Genomic DNA, 15,444 nt, shown 5'->3' with positions numbered 1-15,444 from the left:
ACCATAACATTTTCTTTCTGTAATTTAAATTTTTCTCATTTCAGCCTAACCCATGGTACTCAGCTAGGATTTTTAGTTTCTTTTAAAAAGCATTGCTGAACCTCACATAAATTATCAAGGAGTATGCACTAGTCCATAGATGGTACTGCAATTCTGCATACAGGGCAAGGGTAAGGGAAGAAAGTATCTCTGCCTTCAGCCTTGCTGGGCAAGACTGCTAAGTCAGAACAGGTTATCATGAGAGACTGTCTGAAAGAGTATTTTAGGTCAACAGTGCCTTGTCTCCCTGCAGGAGGGCTGCTGCTGCTACAACACATTCCCTGCTCAACTCTTCCATTAAACTGCAGAAGTTTGACATAATTTCCGTGCTGTTCCCCTCTCTCATGCAACTTGGGAAAATAGGTAAGCAACTGCATTCAAGAGTGACTGCAACCAGAGAAACATCCTCCTGTCCCTTTCCAATGCAAACGTTTGCTGGTCACGTCTTTTCCGTGGAGTCTCTGAAGCAGAATTTTCCTTTTTCATCCCTCTGCCAAGTACTTATCACCACCTCCTCCATCAGCATTGCTCAAGTAAAAGGCTGCTTCCAAGCCTGCTGCCAAAAACTTCAGCTATGCCCGTGACTTTGTCGCTGCTCTGTTTCCCTGTGATCCCCCCGAAAAAAAAGCATCTGCAGGATGCTACCTCCCATCTTCTCACATTTCCGCAAAAGCATGGCCACATCACAGGTACTCTGAAATGGCAACAGTATCCCTTACTTATTTCAGGGTCAATGGCTGCCTTCTTAGATTATAAAACACCTTAGGACTTAATTCAGCAACTCAACAACTTAGATCTCTTTTCTGACCTCCATTGCCATTCCATACACTCTTGTCACAGCTGCTCTCAAGACTTCCTTACCTTCTTCTACTTCCTCTTCTCTGAAATAGCTTCACCTCCAGGATTCTCCTTCTGAGGTCAAATCTCAGCTGAGAGGTTTTGTATTAACCTTCTCTCTTCATTCCTTTTCTCTTCTCTGTTTATCATCCTTAAGATTTATAAAAAGTTCCCTGAAAAACATTCTGTAAAGAAGCTTAGATTAAAAATGTTATACATATAAAACTTCTTTTAATTTTTCTTTATTACTATTTTGTGGGGAAAAAAACCCAACCCACATATAGTTTGCTTACTTTTAATGTGAAATATCTTCACCAACTTAAATCTTTATTCACCATGAAAGTAATATTTTAACCACACTACCAAACCCTGTAGTATTTAACAAACACAGAGCAGTAATGAATATAAAGAAAGCCATAGCAGCAGTTTGTTAAACATGCGAGACAGTTGACTCAGATGTCTGAAGCAATAGCTCTCTGAAAAATCACGCATGTCATCACTTCTCGTACTTAAACTGTACTTTCTTTTGCATTTGAAAAAAAAAATTAAGCAGTTGTCATGAAATTTATCAGATCCTTTTGGCAAAATATTATCCTCAAGACACCAATGAGCTCTAAGTCTTAGAAGGGAAAAACCATAAACCTTAGACTAACAAGCTAACATTAGAGATTTGTCTGTCAAATGCTTTCTATGCTCTGTTACCTGAGAAAAATGTGAAAATAACTGTGCCCTCTCAGTTCTCTGCAATTTACCGTGCAGTTACTGCTGTGCTACATTTCTTCTACCATCCCATTCTGAAAACATAAATCAGTGCAGAGCAAAAGGTGTCAAAAAGTTTCCTGCTCCTGCAATATACTACAGCAGGGCAGTGTGCTGCCAGGAGGATCACGCTGATTGGCTTCATGTTACAGTGAGGTAACATGAACCGTTTGAATAATCTCCAGGTAATCTGCATTAAAACCATTTTACTGCAGTGTACTGCGGTATTAGGAAAGATTTCAATATTGCACCACGTGATGCAACACAACCTTATCGCGTTTGTCAGTTCCTAGGCAGTGAGGGAAAGCTTTAAATCAAAGGCTGAACGTAGCAACTTTCCATTTTACAAAGTAATACGACAGACTATTTTGGTTCACGATGTTGGCGTATTGTATGAAATGATACAAAATTCCCAGAATAAAATATCACAGACCTAAAAGCCAACATATTTTTTCTTTCTTTCTTTACTTAGCCCCCCAACCTGGTATCAAGAGAATCTTTCAATGAAAATGGATTTCCCTAATATTATTGGTACAGTAAGGTGTCACAATGTTATTAGCTCAGTGATAAATGAATTTTAGTATTCTAGAGATCATTTTTCCTGTTCTTAAGCTACCACAGATGTTACCCTCTTTGTCCTTCCAGCTTGTATATTTTGTAGTTTAATTTAACTTCACACATATGCTTTTCTACATAGTTTTATGGCAGTCATATAAAGCAGTAACATTTCAATGTTATTCCACTGTTCACACAGAGATTTTCGTTATTTCTGTAGAGTTTCGGAAACATTCCTCAGCTTTATGTGCTCACATCAAGGATACACGAAAAGAGCATGAACTTTGTCTCGAATTAACCTAACTTTTTCCCTAGTAACACAAGCAAACACAATCTTGCAAAATAGTACCTGGATATTTTTTCAGCGCGATTTTTTTTGTGTGTGTGTTTAGTAGTATGAGGGAGTTTAGAACTACATTTTCAAAGACCTCTGAAACAGACTTTGAAAGTATGGGGTGTCATCAAAGCAACAGCCACAGAGGTAGCAATAGTGACAGAGATGAACTCTTGTTATTATCTGCATTAGCAACGTGCACACGCTGGGATTTTTACGCTCTACGCGATGCATCAGCTCCGGCAAGGCGGTAAACGAGAGGCACGGGAGATGCCATCTGCTGCAGCGCGTTGCAGTTTACTGCAGGACGAGGGTATATACACGGTGCCGCTCTGCAACAGCTTTTCGCTGCAGCAAACCCCTGCACCAGCCAACTTCTCCGCGGCTTTCGTGTGGGAAGCGTCTCGGCGAGCGTGCAAATCGCACGCCGCCCGGTATAGAAGCTTTACCGCATAACCCAGATGAAAGCGGGCGCTGGCTCTTTCGGCCAGCGGCCGCCTAAATCCCAGCACCAGAAACACGGGTCAGCACGACACGAGGACCCTAATCACCTCGCCAGGACGCATCTTATTAACGTTTCCCAACCCCTTCCCCCCCCGCGACGGCTTTGCCACGAAACCGGCCGCCATCGGTGCCCCGCGTCCCAGCTCCACCTGCCCGGGAGACCGCCACAGACACCCCCCCCCCCCCCGTTCCCCCACCAAGGCACACAGACCTGCACGGGCCCCCACCGGTCGCTGCCCTCCGCGGGGGCGGGGGGCAGCCCCTCTCTCCCCCCTCCCGGGGGTCCGCGGCCTGCGCGGGGCAGCCGACCCCGTACCTCGCGGCAGCCATTTTCCACCTCCCTCCTCAGCAGCTCCGGCGCGTGATGTCACCAGCCGCCCCGGCCAAGGCCCCGCTGTGGCGGCGGCGGCGGGCTGCGCCGCGCTCCGTCCTCCCTCACGGCGGCGGCACCGCTACCGCTGCCACCACCACCACCTCTTCTTCCTCCTCCTCCTCCTCCTCCTCCTCCTCGCCCCGCCCCGCCGGTGCCCGCGGGCGCCCAGCCCGCCGCGCTCCCCGGCCCTGGCTGCCGCGCGGGCGCGGAGCGGGAAGCCCCGCCGCAACCGTCGCCGCCGTGGCGGCTGCTGAGTCACGGCCCGAATTTCATCCCCGCTCCTCCTCCTTCTCCGCCTACCTCCTCCTCCTCCTCCTCCTCCGCCGCCTCCTCCTCCTCCTCCTCCCGCCCGGCTAGCCGGTTCCAGCAGCGCGGGTGCCGGCGGCGATGCCCGCCCCGCTGCCGGGGGGAGAGGCTGCCCGGTGCTGCCCGGCCCCCCGCCGCTCGCCGCAGAGCCGCGCACGTACAGGGGCAGCCGGGCGCTTGAGCCATGATTGCGGCGGCTTTCCTGGTCCTGCTGAGACCCTACAGCATCCAGTGCGCCCTCTTCTTGCTCCTGCTGCTGCTGGGGACCATCGCCACGATTTTATTCTTCTGCTGCTGGCACCGCAGGCTCCAGAAAGGGAGGCATCCCATCAAATCCGTCTTTTCGGGTCGCTCAAGGAGCCGAGGTAAGAGATGCTTTGCTCGTCCCCGAGGGCGGAGAGGGGGTTCCCCCCGGCCCATCCCGCGGTTCACTGCCGGCGGAGGGCCGCTCTTCCTCAGTGGAGCCGGGAGAAGGCTTTAAAGAAAATTCAAGCCGAGCCCAGGACTGCGGCAGCCTTGTCTCCACCCATCCCTTAGCGAAACCTCGGCCAGCGGGAGGGAAGCGAGGGGCTGGGAAACCCCCCCCGGCCCCCTCCGGCCCCCCCCGGTCTCTCAAGTGCGGCAGAACTTTATGCTCAACTTCCTCCCGATGAATTAAATATAAATGCCGGGCGGAGCTGCCGGCTGCGCCGGGAGAGCCAGACCCCCCGTCCAGGAATACGCACCGAAGGGCGAGCAATTAGATAAAACCGTTAGCCGGAGCGAAATCTTGAGGTGGAGCTGGTGGAGCCTGTGTGTCTTTCTGCTTCCCTTCCAGATGCTGTCATGAGAACTCATCACTTTCGCTCTGAGGTAATTTATTTAGCACGCAATTTCAAGGTCAGAAGTTGTTCTCTTTACCTGAGTACATATTGTTGTGGTCTTTTGTTAATGCAATCAATGTAGCAAAGTTTTCATTTTGCATGAAAGACGTGTCCTCCTTCATTTCTTGTTTTTTTTCCACACAAAATGTAAGCTCTTCACTTGTGTTACCCTAACCGGCCTGCTGATTCGTGTCATTTCCAAAACAATTGGTTACTTCAAGAAAAGCTGTGCTTACTGTACGTGCCAGACCTCACTTTGTCCAAAAAGCAACCCCCAGCCCAGTTATTGACTGCACTGTAAATACGTGCAGAGCTGGTAGGTTTCGTGACTGCAGAGCTTCCATCTCACTTGCTTTGCCGCCAGCCCTCACCTGCACCTTGTTCCCTGCCAGGGAAGTTGCCCGCTCAGCTCCGATGCTGCCGCAGGAGATCCCAGAAGGATCCAGACTACAAGCCTGCTTGGCAGGCACCTCGTTTCATGACTCTATATTCATAGGTCAGGGGAATCAAAACTCTTACGTGCCAGTGCCAAAAGTATAACACAAAACCCAGTCACTTCCTAGGCATTCTGAATGAGGAGCATAATTGCTGGGAAAATATGGAAAATAATATTTGGTTTAGTATCTACTTTGTTTCCATGATGGCCTGTAGAGCTCCTGTCTAGGTATTTCTCTTGCCTGGTTTCCTGCTATTGATTTAAGGCATATCTTCATGCCATTGCCTGTTACTCTGGAAGCCTTGAGACACAGTCTAGCACTAAAGTAATCTTTTGTTTTAAAATATTTGCATTTTTCCTTACCTGGTTGTGGGTAAGAAAATTACCCAATTACGAGTAATGTTTTCAAAAGTGTGCATGGGATACACTTTTGCAACACGGTTCATACTGGCAATTAGTTATAAACTCCTAACTATTTTGAAATTTGTATCCACTATCACAAAAAGCAGATGACATAGGGAGTATCCTACCTTTAAACCATGAAAAGTCTGCTTTTGTTGTTGACTGAACAGTGCTGCAGTAAAGCGAACAAACAAACATATCCCTCTGGAAGTCAAAAGATTTTTTCATGACTTAGTTCCTCCAAAATGAAATACTTGGTTTCCATGTAAAATTCTCTCAGTCTTGAGCCTAGGCAGAGATGACGTTTAATGTGTTACACCCTTTTGAAATACGTGTCATCCTGTATGGTGACTCTTAAAAAGGAAGTTTGCAAAGTAACTGATTCATTTTTATTACTTCAGCATGTAGTTATTTGCATATCACCCAGTTAGAAGTAGACGAATTTAAAATATTTCCTAGAAGTTTCCATTTACTGAAACATGCTAGAATAAACCAGTAAGAACTGTTATATTCTTTCATAATTTTCTACATTTTGTTTAGACAGAGTAATACCACACTAATGGTCTAAACTGCCCTTTTAAGTAAGTGGTGCAGCTGTTTTCCCCTTCATTATCTGATAATAGACTTCTGATTCTTAAGAGAAAATGATGACTCATTTGACACCATTAAATGTAATTTTCCAATTTTTTTTTCAAGTAAAACCTAATTTTAATGAATCTAATTGAATTGATTAATAACAAATTACAGGCAAACTCCCATGAAAATATTGGCAGCATGATCTGAAACAGAATTCAACATTCTCATTCTATATCAGCACAAAACATTATGCACTTCCAAGTCCAGTAAGATGTTGAGGAAAGCAATGCATGACACATGAAAATATGGGCTTTGCATAATCCCCACCCCCAAATGAACATAACACCTCAATTCCAAGTTTTATAGGAAAAGGTCCATCTGCTAGCTTCCACTGTGCTTAGTTGTTTGTCAGGTGCAGTTATAAATGGTGTTTATTAATGATAATAAAAGATAATGAAAAATAGGCTGATAGTAAATAGCAGTGGGTTGACATTCATCTCCTGAGAGCTGGGTTCGAATCCGACTTGCATCACACGTGAATGTGCAGGTGGTCTCGCGGCAGTGCACAGAGAATTATAATTGCCCTATCTACAAAACAGTTGGCAATTCCTGCAGGACTGGCTGCCTGCCAGGAAAGCTTTATTTGGAAAAATGGATGTGTAGCAAATGTATGTTGAGGTTCTTTGCCACAGCTCTCATGGTGTGCACCTACATTGTCTAGTCTATATACAGTGAGAACTATTTAATCCCTTTCCTTTAGTACTGAACACATTAAAAAATTAGACAACATGCTATAAGAGGGTAAATACTAAATTTGAAAATGTATTTATGATCCTTATCAGCTCTCCTGTTCTGAATTTTATATGCTACTGGTGAATTGAATCCACAAATAGTCCATTTTTGTGGGTCTTGATTTTGAATGTCTCTGCAAAACATGCCTCATTATTATACAGCAAAAGTCTATGCAGATATTGCTTATTAAAGAATGAACTTAAACACTTGACCCCCTGTCTCAAAAGGAGGTAAATTTGCATGGATCATTATGAATATAAAGTAGGTTAAAGTCTGTCTTTGTTGGAGGTGCTTCATAACAGAAAAATTAACCAGCAAGAAGATGTGAGAGTTTCCTGAGATAATACAATGGTGTCTCCAACTACCCACTAACATTTATTTACTACCATCTGAAGTTTGCCAGGCCTATTTTTTTAACATATTTTTTTATTGCAGTCCTTTAAGTTCATTACGACTGTAACTGCTCTTAAGAATCCTCCATCCCCCAGGTACTATAGATACTTCATGAAGTCACACAGGAATCACACCCAGAATAGTTAATGTTTCTTATCTGAAGGAGACCTAGATATGTCATGGCTGTAAAAAGAAAACAAGTAAATTTCCAACGGAAATATTCATTGCTTACATGACAAATCAGATTTTGATGTAGCTATTTGCACTAGTCTCTCCTTTCTTTATTTTGAGAATCAGTTGTAGAATGAAATGTCTGTGCTCAACCAAAACCACACCAAAATAACAAAATAACTCAGAGTTTTACCAAAATGGGGATTATGATCGACTGTTGTTTTATTATTATTATTATTCCTTGTATATTCAAAAATATGAATGCTATAAGTGATTCACTCACTTCATTCTTCTTGTGCTCTCTATAGAAGTTTGGTTTTTCATGAAGTATAGGAATTTTCTCTGAGTACTTTGCGGGCTTGGGCTTCATATATTGCAATGTTTAGCATCTTACACTTTACAGAGGGGTTCAAATGTCTTCTGTGCCTTACAATTTAAAGGCATTGCTTAATGTGTTGGTGTTGTTTCTTCTTGTGATTTAAATTTCTTTCTGAATTAGTTTTCCTTATTGACAAAGCCTCTGGAGTAATGGGATTATGTGAGATTTTTACCTTTCAATTAAAAAGGAAGCAAGCTTCTAGCCCTTAGGCTGGAAGGAATTAATCCAAATGGTATTCTTAAAATCTTTTGATTTGGGGGTAAGAACTGTTGAAAAGGAAGGTTCTCATTCAGGATCTTTAAATGGTTGGGTTTTATGAGATTGTGAAGGGATAATTGTGCTAATTGCTAAACCAGTAGTGGATAGTTCTCATATTACTGGGGAAAAAAAATCACCAGATATATAAATCTTTTGCCTGAAATTGTCTTTGAGCTTTAGTTTTCCTTTATCTTACCTTTCAAATTAGAAATACTATGATCTCAGGAACTGAAGGCATTGGTGTCAGTGGGTAGTCACAAGCAATATGGTATCTTTTTGTATTTATTTAATTTTGACTCATATATTTTGGGCCAGTTTCCCGTGAATGCTTCCACTGAGACCTACAGGTATAAATCTACTAGGAAGCAAATCCATAAAAGTTTTACAGTCCACTGTAAATTCTGACTTCACATAACCCAGGTGCATGTCTGGTGGGACTAGACACACCAGTAAGGCAAACAGGAATCGACACTATGAAAAGACTCTCTGCGAGGGCTAGCAGTATGTATTTACCACAGCTGTAGCAAGGGAATAACATTTGGTCATTTGAGTTTTGCAGACCCCACATTTTCTTCTTAGTATACTGAACAGTCACTACAAGGTTATATATATTCAGTCTATTGTTGTGACAAGACTGGTAGTGAAATAGGTCAGCCAAGACTGATGACAATTTTTTAGAGCAAATGAATTTGCTAAATCATCCATTATGGTACAATGGATGCAAAACTATAGTACAACAATGTCGGGTAAATGTATATATTGACTTGGCCAACAACTGATGCCCAGAAAAACTGTTCATACATTCATCCCTAAGCATACTTTTGCTATAATTGTCCCCCTTCTGAGGCTGATTGTGAGACAGTTGCCTAAAAATACAGTTCTAGATATTTTACAAAATGATAATGAATAGTCTTTGAAGAGTTGCACCATAATTCATCCCGAGCGTTGCAGTTATTTATAAACTGCTCCAGATATGTACAGCTTCAGTGAAAAGAGAAATCAACAGACCCTCCAAGCTGAATTTGAGTCTTCTGTTTGATTGCAGGGAGTGTATTCAAGGAGCAACAGTAATGTACAGGACTAGCCAGAAAAATACATTAATTCATCTATTCAAAGGATGTCTCTTTGTGGAACTGAATCAGCCTGAAAATATTTTACCTTTGTGTTTGACGTGCTTTCCCCCCAGGATGTTTAAACTATTTTTCCATTGGCCATCTACGAGTTAAGGAACAGGTTCAAGGGAAAATAAATCAGAGACAAAAATAAATTGTTTTCTTAGATGTATGGGAGCACTTATGTACAGGAATGAATGGAGAGCTATAAACGCAGGTTATACTGTATAAGGACAAATCCTTCTATCCATTTTTCATAACATGTCCAATAACGTGGCCCAGACAGAGCACGTCACACTGAGCTGTTACATGGCAAACTAGGTACCACTGAGATTCTGCTTACTATACGTCATCTGTCCATCATTGTTTGTCAGCTTTATTCACTGCAGTGCTGCCTTTAGATAGCCTAGCAAGCATTGGTCTATGCTGACAAACAGCCTGTTTGGCAAGTGTATCAACAAAATATATGGCAATTCCCTGGTTGCTGCAGCAAGACCACTTGGGTTCCTGAGCTAACTCCAGAGGATTTCACTTGGATACCTTTACTCTGTACTACAGTGTACTGCAGACATGCCCAATATATTTCTATAGCCATCTGGTTGCCTGTATCTCTATTCTGGCTTCTGACAGCCAGAAGAGAGCATTGAAATGCTAAGGGGATCTCCTCTTAGCTCCATCAATCACCCAGTAAAGTACTGACACTGTATCATGGTCCACACCAGTGGTAAGGCATGGTCTCGATACACTGCATGTTGGGACCTGCATTATAAATGAACACATTCTCCAGTTCTCTAACAGGATAGGGACAAGCGCTGCATAAAGATCCAGTACATAATAAAGGTTCTTCTTACTACTTAGTTTCCCATTAATGAAGTTATATCAACAACCTCCTAGCTATCATGTGAGTATTTACGTATTCGGGCTTCTCGGTATCTACTGTTCTCTCTGGAAATGTGTGTTTTAGATGAGGTTGTATGCCAGTTACAGTGCACATTCCTGGTGCACACAAGCAGCTGCTTGCAAGCAAGCAGAGCCCTGGTTTCAAGGGGATCCAGGTGGAGCACGGCTTGTTGCCATCCATCTGTTGGCAGCCACATTGTACACATGAACAGAATGGGAACTTCTAGCTACTGGTTTTTGGCCGACACTAACCTCGGATTGAAACCGCGAATTAAAATACTTGAGGTCATACTTGTGGTGAGCACATGTATTGCCACATCTGCTGTAGAAACTGTTCTTAGACAGACGGAAAGGATCATGCAGGGGTCCATAGATCAAATACAGCTCAGGAAAGCTTAACCATCTACGCTGATTTCTTGGTTACTGTGCTTAGATTATTAGGGTGACAGATCAGGTTGTGGATGCCCCTTCAGAAACAGCTCAGCATTTTAGGCTGAGGGTATTAAATGAAAGCAAGCACCACATGAACAGGGTAGTACAACCCCTGGGGCTGTTTCTCCTCCTGGGCTGTTACATGCGTTTTCCTAGGGCATGGAAACGTCACTCATGCTCTCTTCCACTCCTAGGCTTTTTTAAGGAGAGGCATCTTTGATGTGCTATGAAAGAATGACACAGAGCACGGGGTGCAGTCACCTTGCTGTTTTCATGCAGGATCTGATTCAGCTGAGCTGGGTTTGTTGGGCCTGGCCACGTCAAACTCTGCAGCCTGGGGGGGTCTCAGGCTCTGAAGCGAGTGCGCTGGGGCCCCTCCAGCTCCCCTGGGCAAGAGCTCAGCACTGTGTTGTAGAGATGCTTGAGCAGGTTGTCAGGCCCACAGCTGATAGGGCTGATCTTGACCTAGTGCTAGCAAAGCTGGCTTGTTTTTGAGCCGATTCCTTGTGCTTCGAGTTCACCTGCAAGCCTGGGTACCTGTTATCTGGGTATTTCTGCCGTCCACAGTGTCTTGAGCCCCCGCTGTGCTCCCTTGTGCCCTACTGCCTTGCATCAAGGAGAGTCAGTGGTTTGCTGTTCCTGACTCATCAGCGGGAATGAAACATGAGTTACTGCTGAAGTGTGAAAACACGACATCAGCTGTAGAAATTAACTGCAGTTGACTTTTGGGCAAAGACACGTTTCTTGCAAGTTGTGCCAATGTCCTTATCGCCACTGTCCGCTCAGCTGCTTGAATATAGCACTCGGCTTCAGGATGGCAGGGTAAATAGTAGGGCAGACTAGAAGTGAAACACAGTTCTTACAAGACTTAATTTCTGATTATCTAAATTGATAGCACTAACTATACTGAAATACATAATCAATGTTAGACTAAGGTATTATATTTATCCTCCTCCTTTGTTCTAGACAGAACAAAATGATACAGCTAGGTTGAAGCATCGTTCCCTTCTGATCTGCTGCTGTTACCTTCCTACGTGTAAAGTGCAGCTGGAGTCGGAAAGTGACTTTGCAAAAACAGCATCCTCTTATACAGTATGATAATCTTGCTGTAGGCATTTACAGTTTATAGTCTGTACAGCTACTCAGCTAACCTAGTGTAGGTGTCTGCTTCAGGATAAGCTGAACAGTTCTTCAAGCCTCACTGAATGTATTGACTAAATTTTTCATTGGCTATAACAGGAGCTTAGACTAGTTGCTCCTGAAGGAGAGACCTGTTCAGATATGTTGTTGGTATCTGAATCAAGGTATCTTAATAGATATCTGAATTCCACCCTATCTGAAAATACCCTAGGTATCTTTTTTTTTATATATATATGCCTGTTAAGTCTCTCATCAGTTACGCATTTATTTTATGCTTGACAAAGTGCAGATCCATCTTCATATGCTGAGGTGGCATAAATTCTCTTACCAGTTTACGCTTCAAACAAGCGCACTGGACAGATAAGAGTAATTTCTTTGTACTAAGTGTTGGGCAGCACTTGTACGGTTTAGCAATCTGGGTGTTATTTCTTATTCTCCTTCTTACTTTATTTTTAATATTTATGGCAGATTCTTGATGTATACCGTACACTGCCTAAGCTGAGAAGTGATGAGATGAAAACAGAGGAAGCAGGGGTGGAAGAGGGACATGCTTGGGGAATGTGCTAGTATTTCTAAATTAAACTCTCCCTTGCAGACAACTGATCAAGCAGTACTCTGATTTATTTTTGTTCTTAAATAATTGTTCCGTTCCTGTAGGCTTGTGGTGCCCTAAGGTAACAGGGAAGGAACTGGGACAAGCCATCATAAAGACAAGGAGGCCACGGAGGGCTGCAAGCTGCCTTGTCAGAGAATGATAGGACTGCTTGGAGAACAGGCCAGCTTCTGTGGTTTATAGATTTAGACAGGGAAGAGTATTTAAAGGGTATTTTGAGGCATGACTGGGCATGCTATTTGGCTATTTGCTTACACATCGTCAGATTTTCCTAGTGTTACAGCTTACCTGTTTCGATAGGAATTCTAACCTTACAATAGGAAAAAGCAAACACATTGTGTAAAACAGCAGTGCAATACAGCATGGGTTATTAAAAACTGTATTCTAAATTCACATCTAAACCCTAGGTTCACACAAGAGCTCGTATGTATACACTTGGGGGCCTGCTTAGGAACTGGAAAGCAGGTTACTGATGTATTTCATGAACTCGGTTGGAAAAGTAATCTTGTTCAGGTTATGTAACAGACAATTGCTTTTAATCCCTTTGAATGTGTGGACTTACCTTGGAACATGACACATGCCAAATCACAGTCTTCAATATCTGAGAAATGGTTCCAGCACTGCTTAGAGTTTAGGTTTTAGAAGATAAGAATAATATCTCCTAAATTAAAGCATAGAAAGAAGCACCAGTGAAAGCTGTTACTGAGGGAGTGGAATGAGAAACTAAATGTAAAATCTTAGATTTGATGTTTTAAATCTTGATTCAGATCTTTATAGGAGTAACCCTTAGCTAAGATTAAAAAAAAAAAAAAAAAAGATCAAGAGAACCACACACAAAAAAAAAGGTTGCAGTCTGTTTTTTGAGAGCTGGTAGACCCAAGAAAGAACAAATGCAGTTGCATCCTCCTTGTGCATGTACACTGAGTGTACGTAATCTTCCTGCTATAGAAAACTAAGACCTAGCTTTAATTAGCAATCTTTACTATTAGAGAGAATGTTTAAGTAGTTTGGAGGACTTAACTTGAATCCTCAATTTTGGGTTGAACTTGCAGAATTGGCAGTTAAATAAATGTTGTGGGGTTTTTTGTTTGTTTGTTTCTTTATAAACTGAGGATATTGCGGATGAAAGTCACTATGGGAGAAGAAGGGAGATAATGCCATCTTGGTCACTTTTTAATTTAAGACTGTTCTTACAATACAGACGCATGTATGTATGTTTATATGTGCAGCAGAAAGACTCACTTTTCTCTTTCAGCATGCAGGGGAATTTGATACAATAAAGTTATTAAATTAAACCTGCCTTTTTAGTTCAAGTAGGTACTTCAACTATAGGGTTTAATTCTATTTCAGCCTGTCTGCAAAACAGCTGAGAACTCTGGCATCTTGAGAATGGTTTTGATACTATACATACTAATGTCTCCAGGCCCTAAGATGTTGTAGGTTGCATATACATGAAAGTTTCCAAGCTTTGAACAGCCAGTAACTGACAATTCAAAGACTGCTTCTTGAGGCTATTAATTGACAATGGTAATAGATGACAATTCTCATGCATACACAACCACTGTCAAAAACCTTAAAAGCAAGCACACAAAGTTGGATGTCCTATCTGAGCTTCCTTTGGCTTTGATATTTGTTAGTGCACCTGCAAAAGTGCATTTAATCTATGGGACTCACTCAAATAAGGCATTTGCAAACACAGTTGAGTTCTGTTGTCATTCTTCCAATTGTGCTGAACTGTGGCTTAATGCTAGCTAGTGCTTTTTTCTGTGGTTTACTGAAGTTGTGCCAGAAGGTAAACTGGGCTGCAGTCCAGTGTCCGCTGAAGTTAATGCAAAGATTTCTGTAGGCTTCAGCTGGACATCAGATAATGCGCTCTTACTTCTCTTGAAGTTAATGTTTAGTGACTCCGAAAACACATACTGGCTGGAAAGGTTGCGTTCCAAAATTAGAATTCCGACACCAAATATATTCTACATAAAATACTTACACACTGGAAAAAATGAAGAATGAATATGGTTTCTCATCAAGCATAAAAATAATAGGTAAGGTATGATGAAGGCAGTCGGGACAGTAGAAACCGGAATGGAGAGGAAAAGGATCTGGTGAATTAATACAATAGCAGATTGAAAGAATGGAGGAGTCAAAGATTAATGTCACTAAAGCAATAATGCACACATGGGATAGCACTGATGTATTCATACGGTGCTACTAAAGTATCAGACAAAGAATTAAAAAGAAATACAGTGAAACTAAGACAGTGAAAGAAAAAGGTTCAACACATTATCCAAAATGTCCTCATCTGTAAATAAAAAAAGCAAAAGTTAGAGAAGTTTTTTAGGAAGTTTCAAAATCCTGGTTTTTATATTAATGAATGGGCTAGGAATGAGAATAGGAAAAAACATAACAAGGATTGCAGAGTATGATATACTTGGTTATCAAATACTAGACCATACTAAGGAAATTCTGAAGAATGGGGTAAATGAACACACACATGATGTTCATAAATGCAAGGCTGGGTATATTACAGAGGAAAGTCATTTATCCACTTATTAAGTTTATGGTCTCCGGAAAGGGCCTTTTGAATTACTTTTGACAATTCAGTGAAGATGTCTTTCAGATGTATAGCCTGATCAGAAAAGAAGATGGGGTGGGAAATATTTAAACAGAACAGAAAAACATGCTATACCATTATATATATTAGTAATACAAATTTATAAGAGTACTGTGCTGAATTATGGGGATCCGGCAGGAGTGATGTCTGTGAATACGGACACGTAAAACTCTGACCAAAAAAAAAAGTGATGGAAGAGACTGGAATTATTTCGTGTAGAAGGAGGAAAATAAGAGGAAATCTGATGATAAAATATATATGGAATGATGAATACAGTATTGAAGGCAGACCAAAACCTAGTCATTCTGGCTCTGATCCATCCTATCTAATTTTAGATACTTACAGTATAGATGTCTATGAGTGAAGTGGTCAGCTTGGGCTCCCTTTATGGCCAATGGAGAGAAATAGGTGCGGTTAGGGAATGGTTCATCTGACCTGCTGACTTCAGCATCTTGAAAGGGAACCCAGGGAGGGGAGGTCTGCTGAGCCTTGGTCAGAGGAATCCCACACTGTGTTTCTATACACAAGAAATCAGTCACTGAATCAGAGGTGTGAAGTTAAAACTTGGCTGGACAAGAAGATATTTTTTTACAGAACCTCTTACCATGGAAGTCATTTTACACAACCAGTTGGTGTACTCTAGCACGTAGCACCAGGTT

The 15,444-nt window shown here is 42.2% G+C and overlaps 2 protein-coding genes and 1 long non-coding RNA gene across 18 annotated transcripts in view; 1 reads left to right on the top strand and 2 right to left on the bottom strand.

The window, feature by feature from the left end:
- BEND6 (BEN domain containing 6) overlaps nucleotides 1–3,491 on the bottom strand; it is a 29,221-nt gene extending 25,730 nt beyond the window's left edge. For 3 of the 6 annotated variants that reach the window (XM_069806010.1, XM_069806009.1, XM_069806011.1), the window contains exons 1-2: nucleotides 3,345–3,491; nucleotides 901–1,061 (exon numbers count right to left, since the gene is read on the bottom strand). The gene's annotated coding sequence lies outside the window, so the exon portion shown is untranslated. Of the gene's footprint in view, nucleotides 1–900; nucleotides 1,062–3,239 lie in introns of all 6 variants that reach the window. The other 3 variants (XM_069806007.1, XM_069806005.1, XM_069806008.1) reach the window with 2 other exon arrangements.
- A 268-nt stretch (nucleotides 3,492–3,759) lies between these two features.
- DST (dystonin) overlaps nucleotides 3,760–15,444 on the top strand; it is a 307,062-nt gene continuing 295,377 nt past the window's right edge. For 4 of the 10 annotated variants that reach the window (XM_069806003.1, XM_069806002.1, XM_069805988.1 and 1 more), the window contains exons 1-2: nucleotides 3,760–4,072; nucleotides 4,525–4,586. In XM_069806003.1, coding sequence (XP_069662104.1) covers nucleotides 3,892–4,072; nucleotides 4,525–4,586 — 243 coding nt within the window. In that variant the 5' untranslated portion in view covers nucleotides 3,760–3,891. The remainder of the gene's footprint in view (nucleotides 4,073–4,524; nucleotides 4,587–15,444) is intronic. The other 6 variants (XM_069805994.1, XM_069805993.1, XM_069805992.1 and 3 more) reach the window with 3 other exon arrangements.
- The window catches only part of LOC138689736 (uncharacterized), a 32,616-nt gene continuing 22,707 nt past the window's right edge, over nucleotides 5,536–15,444 (bottom strand). For both annotated transcript variants that reach the window (XR_011328645.1, XR_011328646.1), the window contains one exon: nucleotides 5,536–15,302. This is a non-coding gene — a long non-coding RNA (uncharacterized lncRNA). The remainder of the gene's footprint in view (nucleotides 15,303–15,444) is intronic.

This window comes from Haliaeetus albicilla, chromosome 18, assembly GCF_947461875.1.
Source record: "Haliaeetus albicilla chromosome 18, bHalAlb1.1, whole genome shotgun sequence".
NCBI lineage: Eukaryota > Metazoa > Chordata > Aves > Accipitriformes > Accipitridae > Haliaeetus > Haliaeetus albicilla.
The sequence above is the reverse complement of the archived record's forward strand: the minus strand, read 5'-3'. Positions and strand labels throughout refer to the sequence as shown.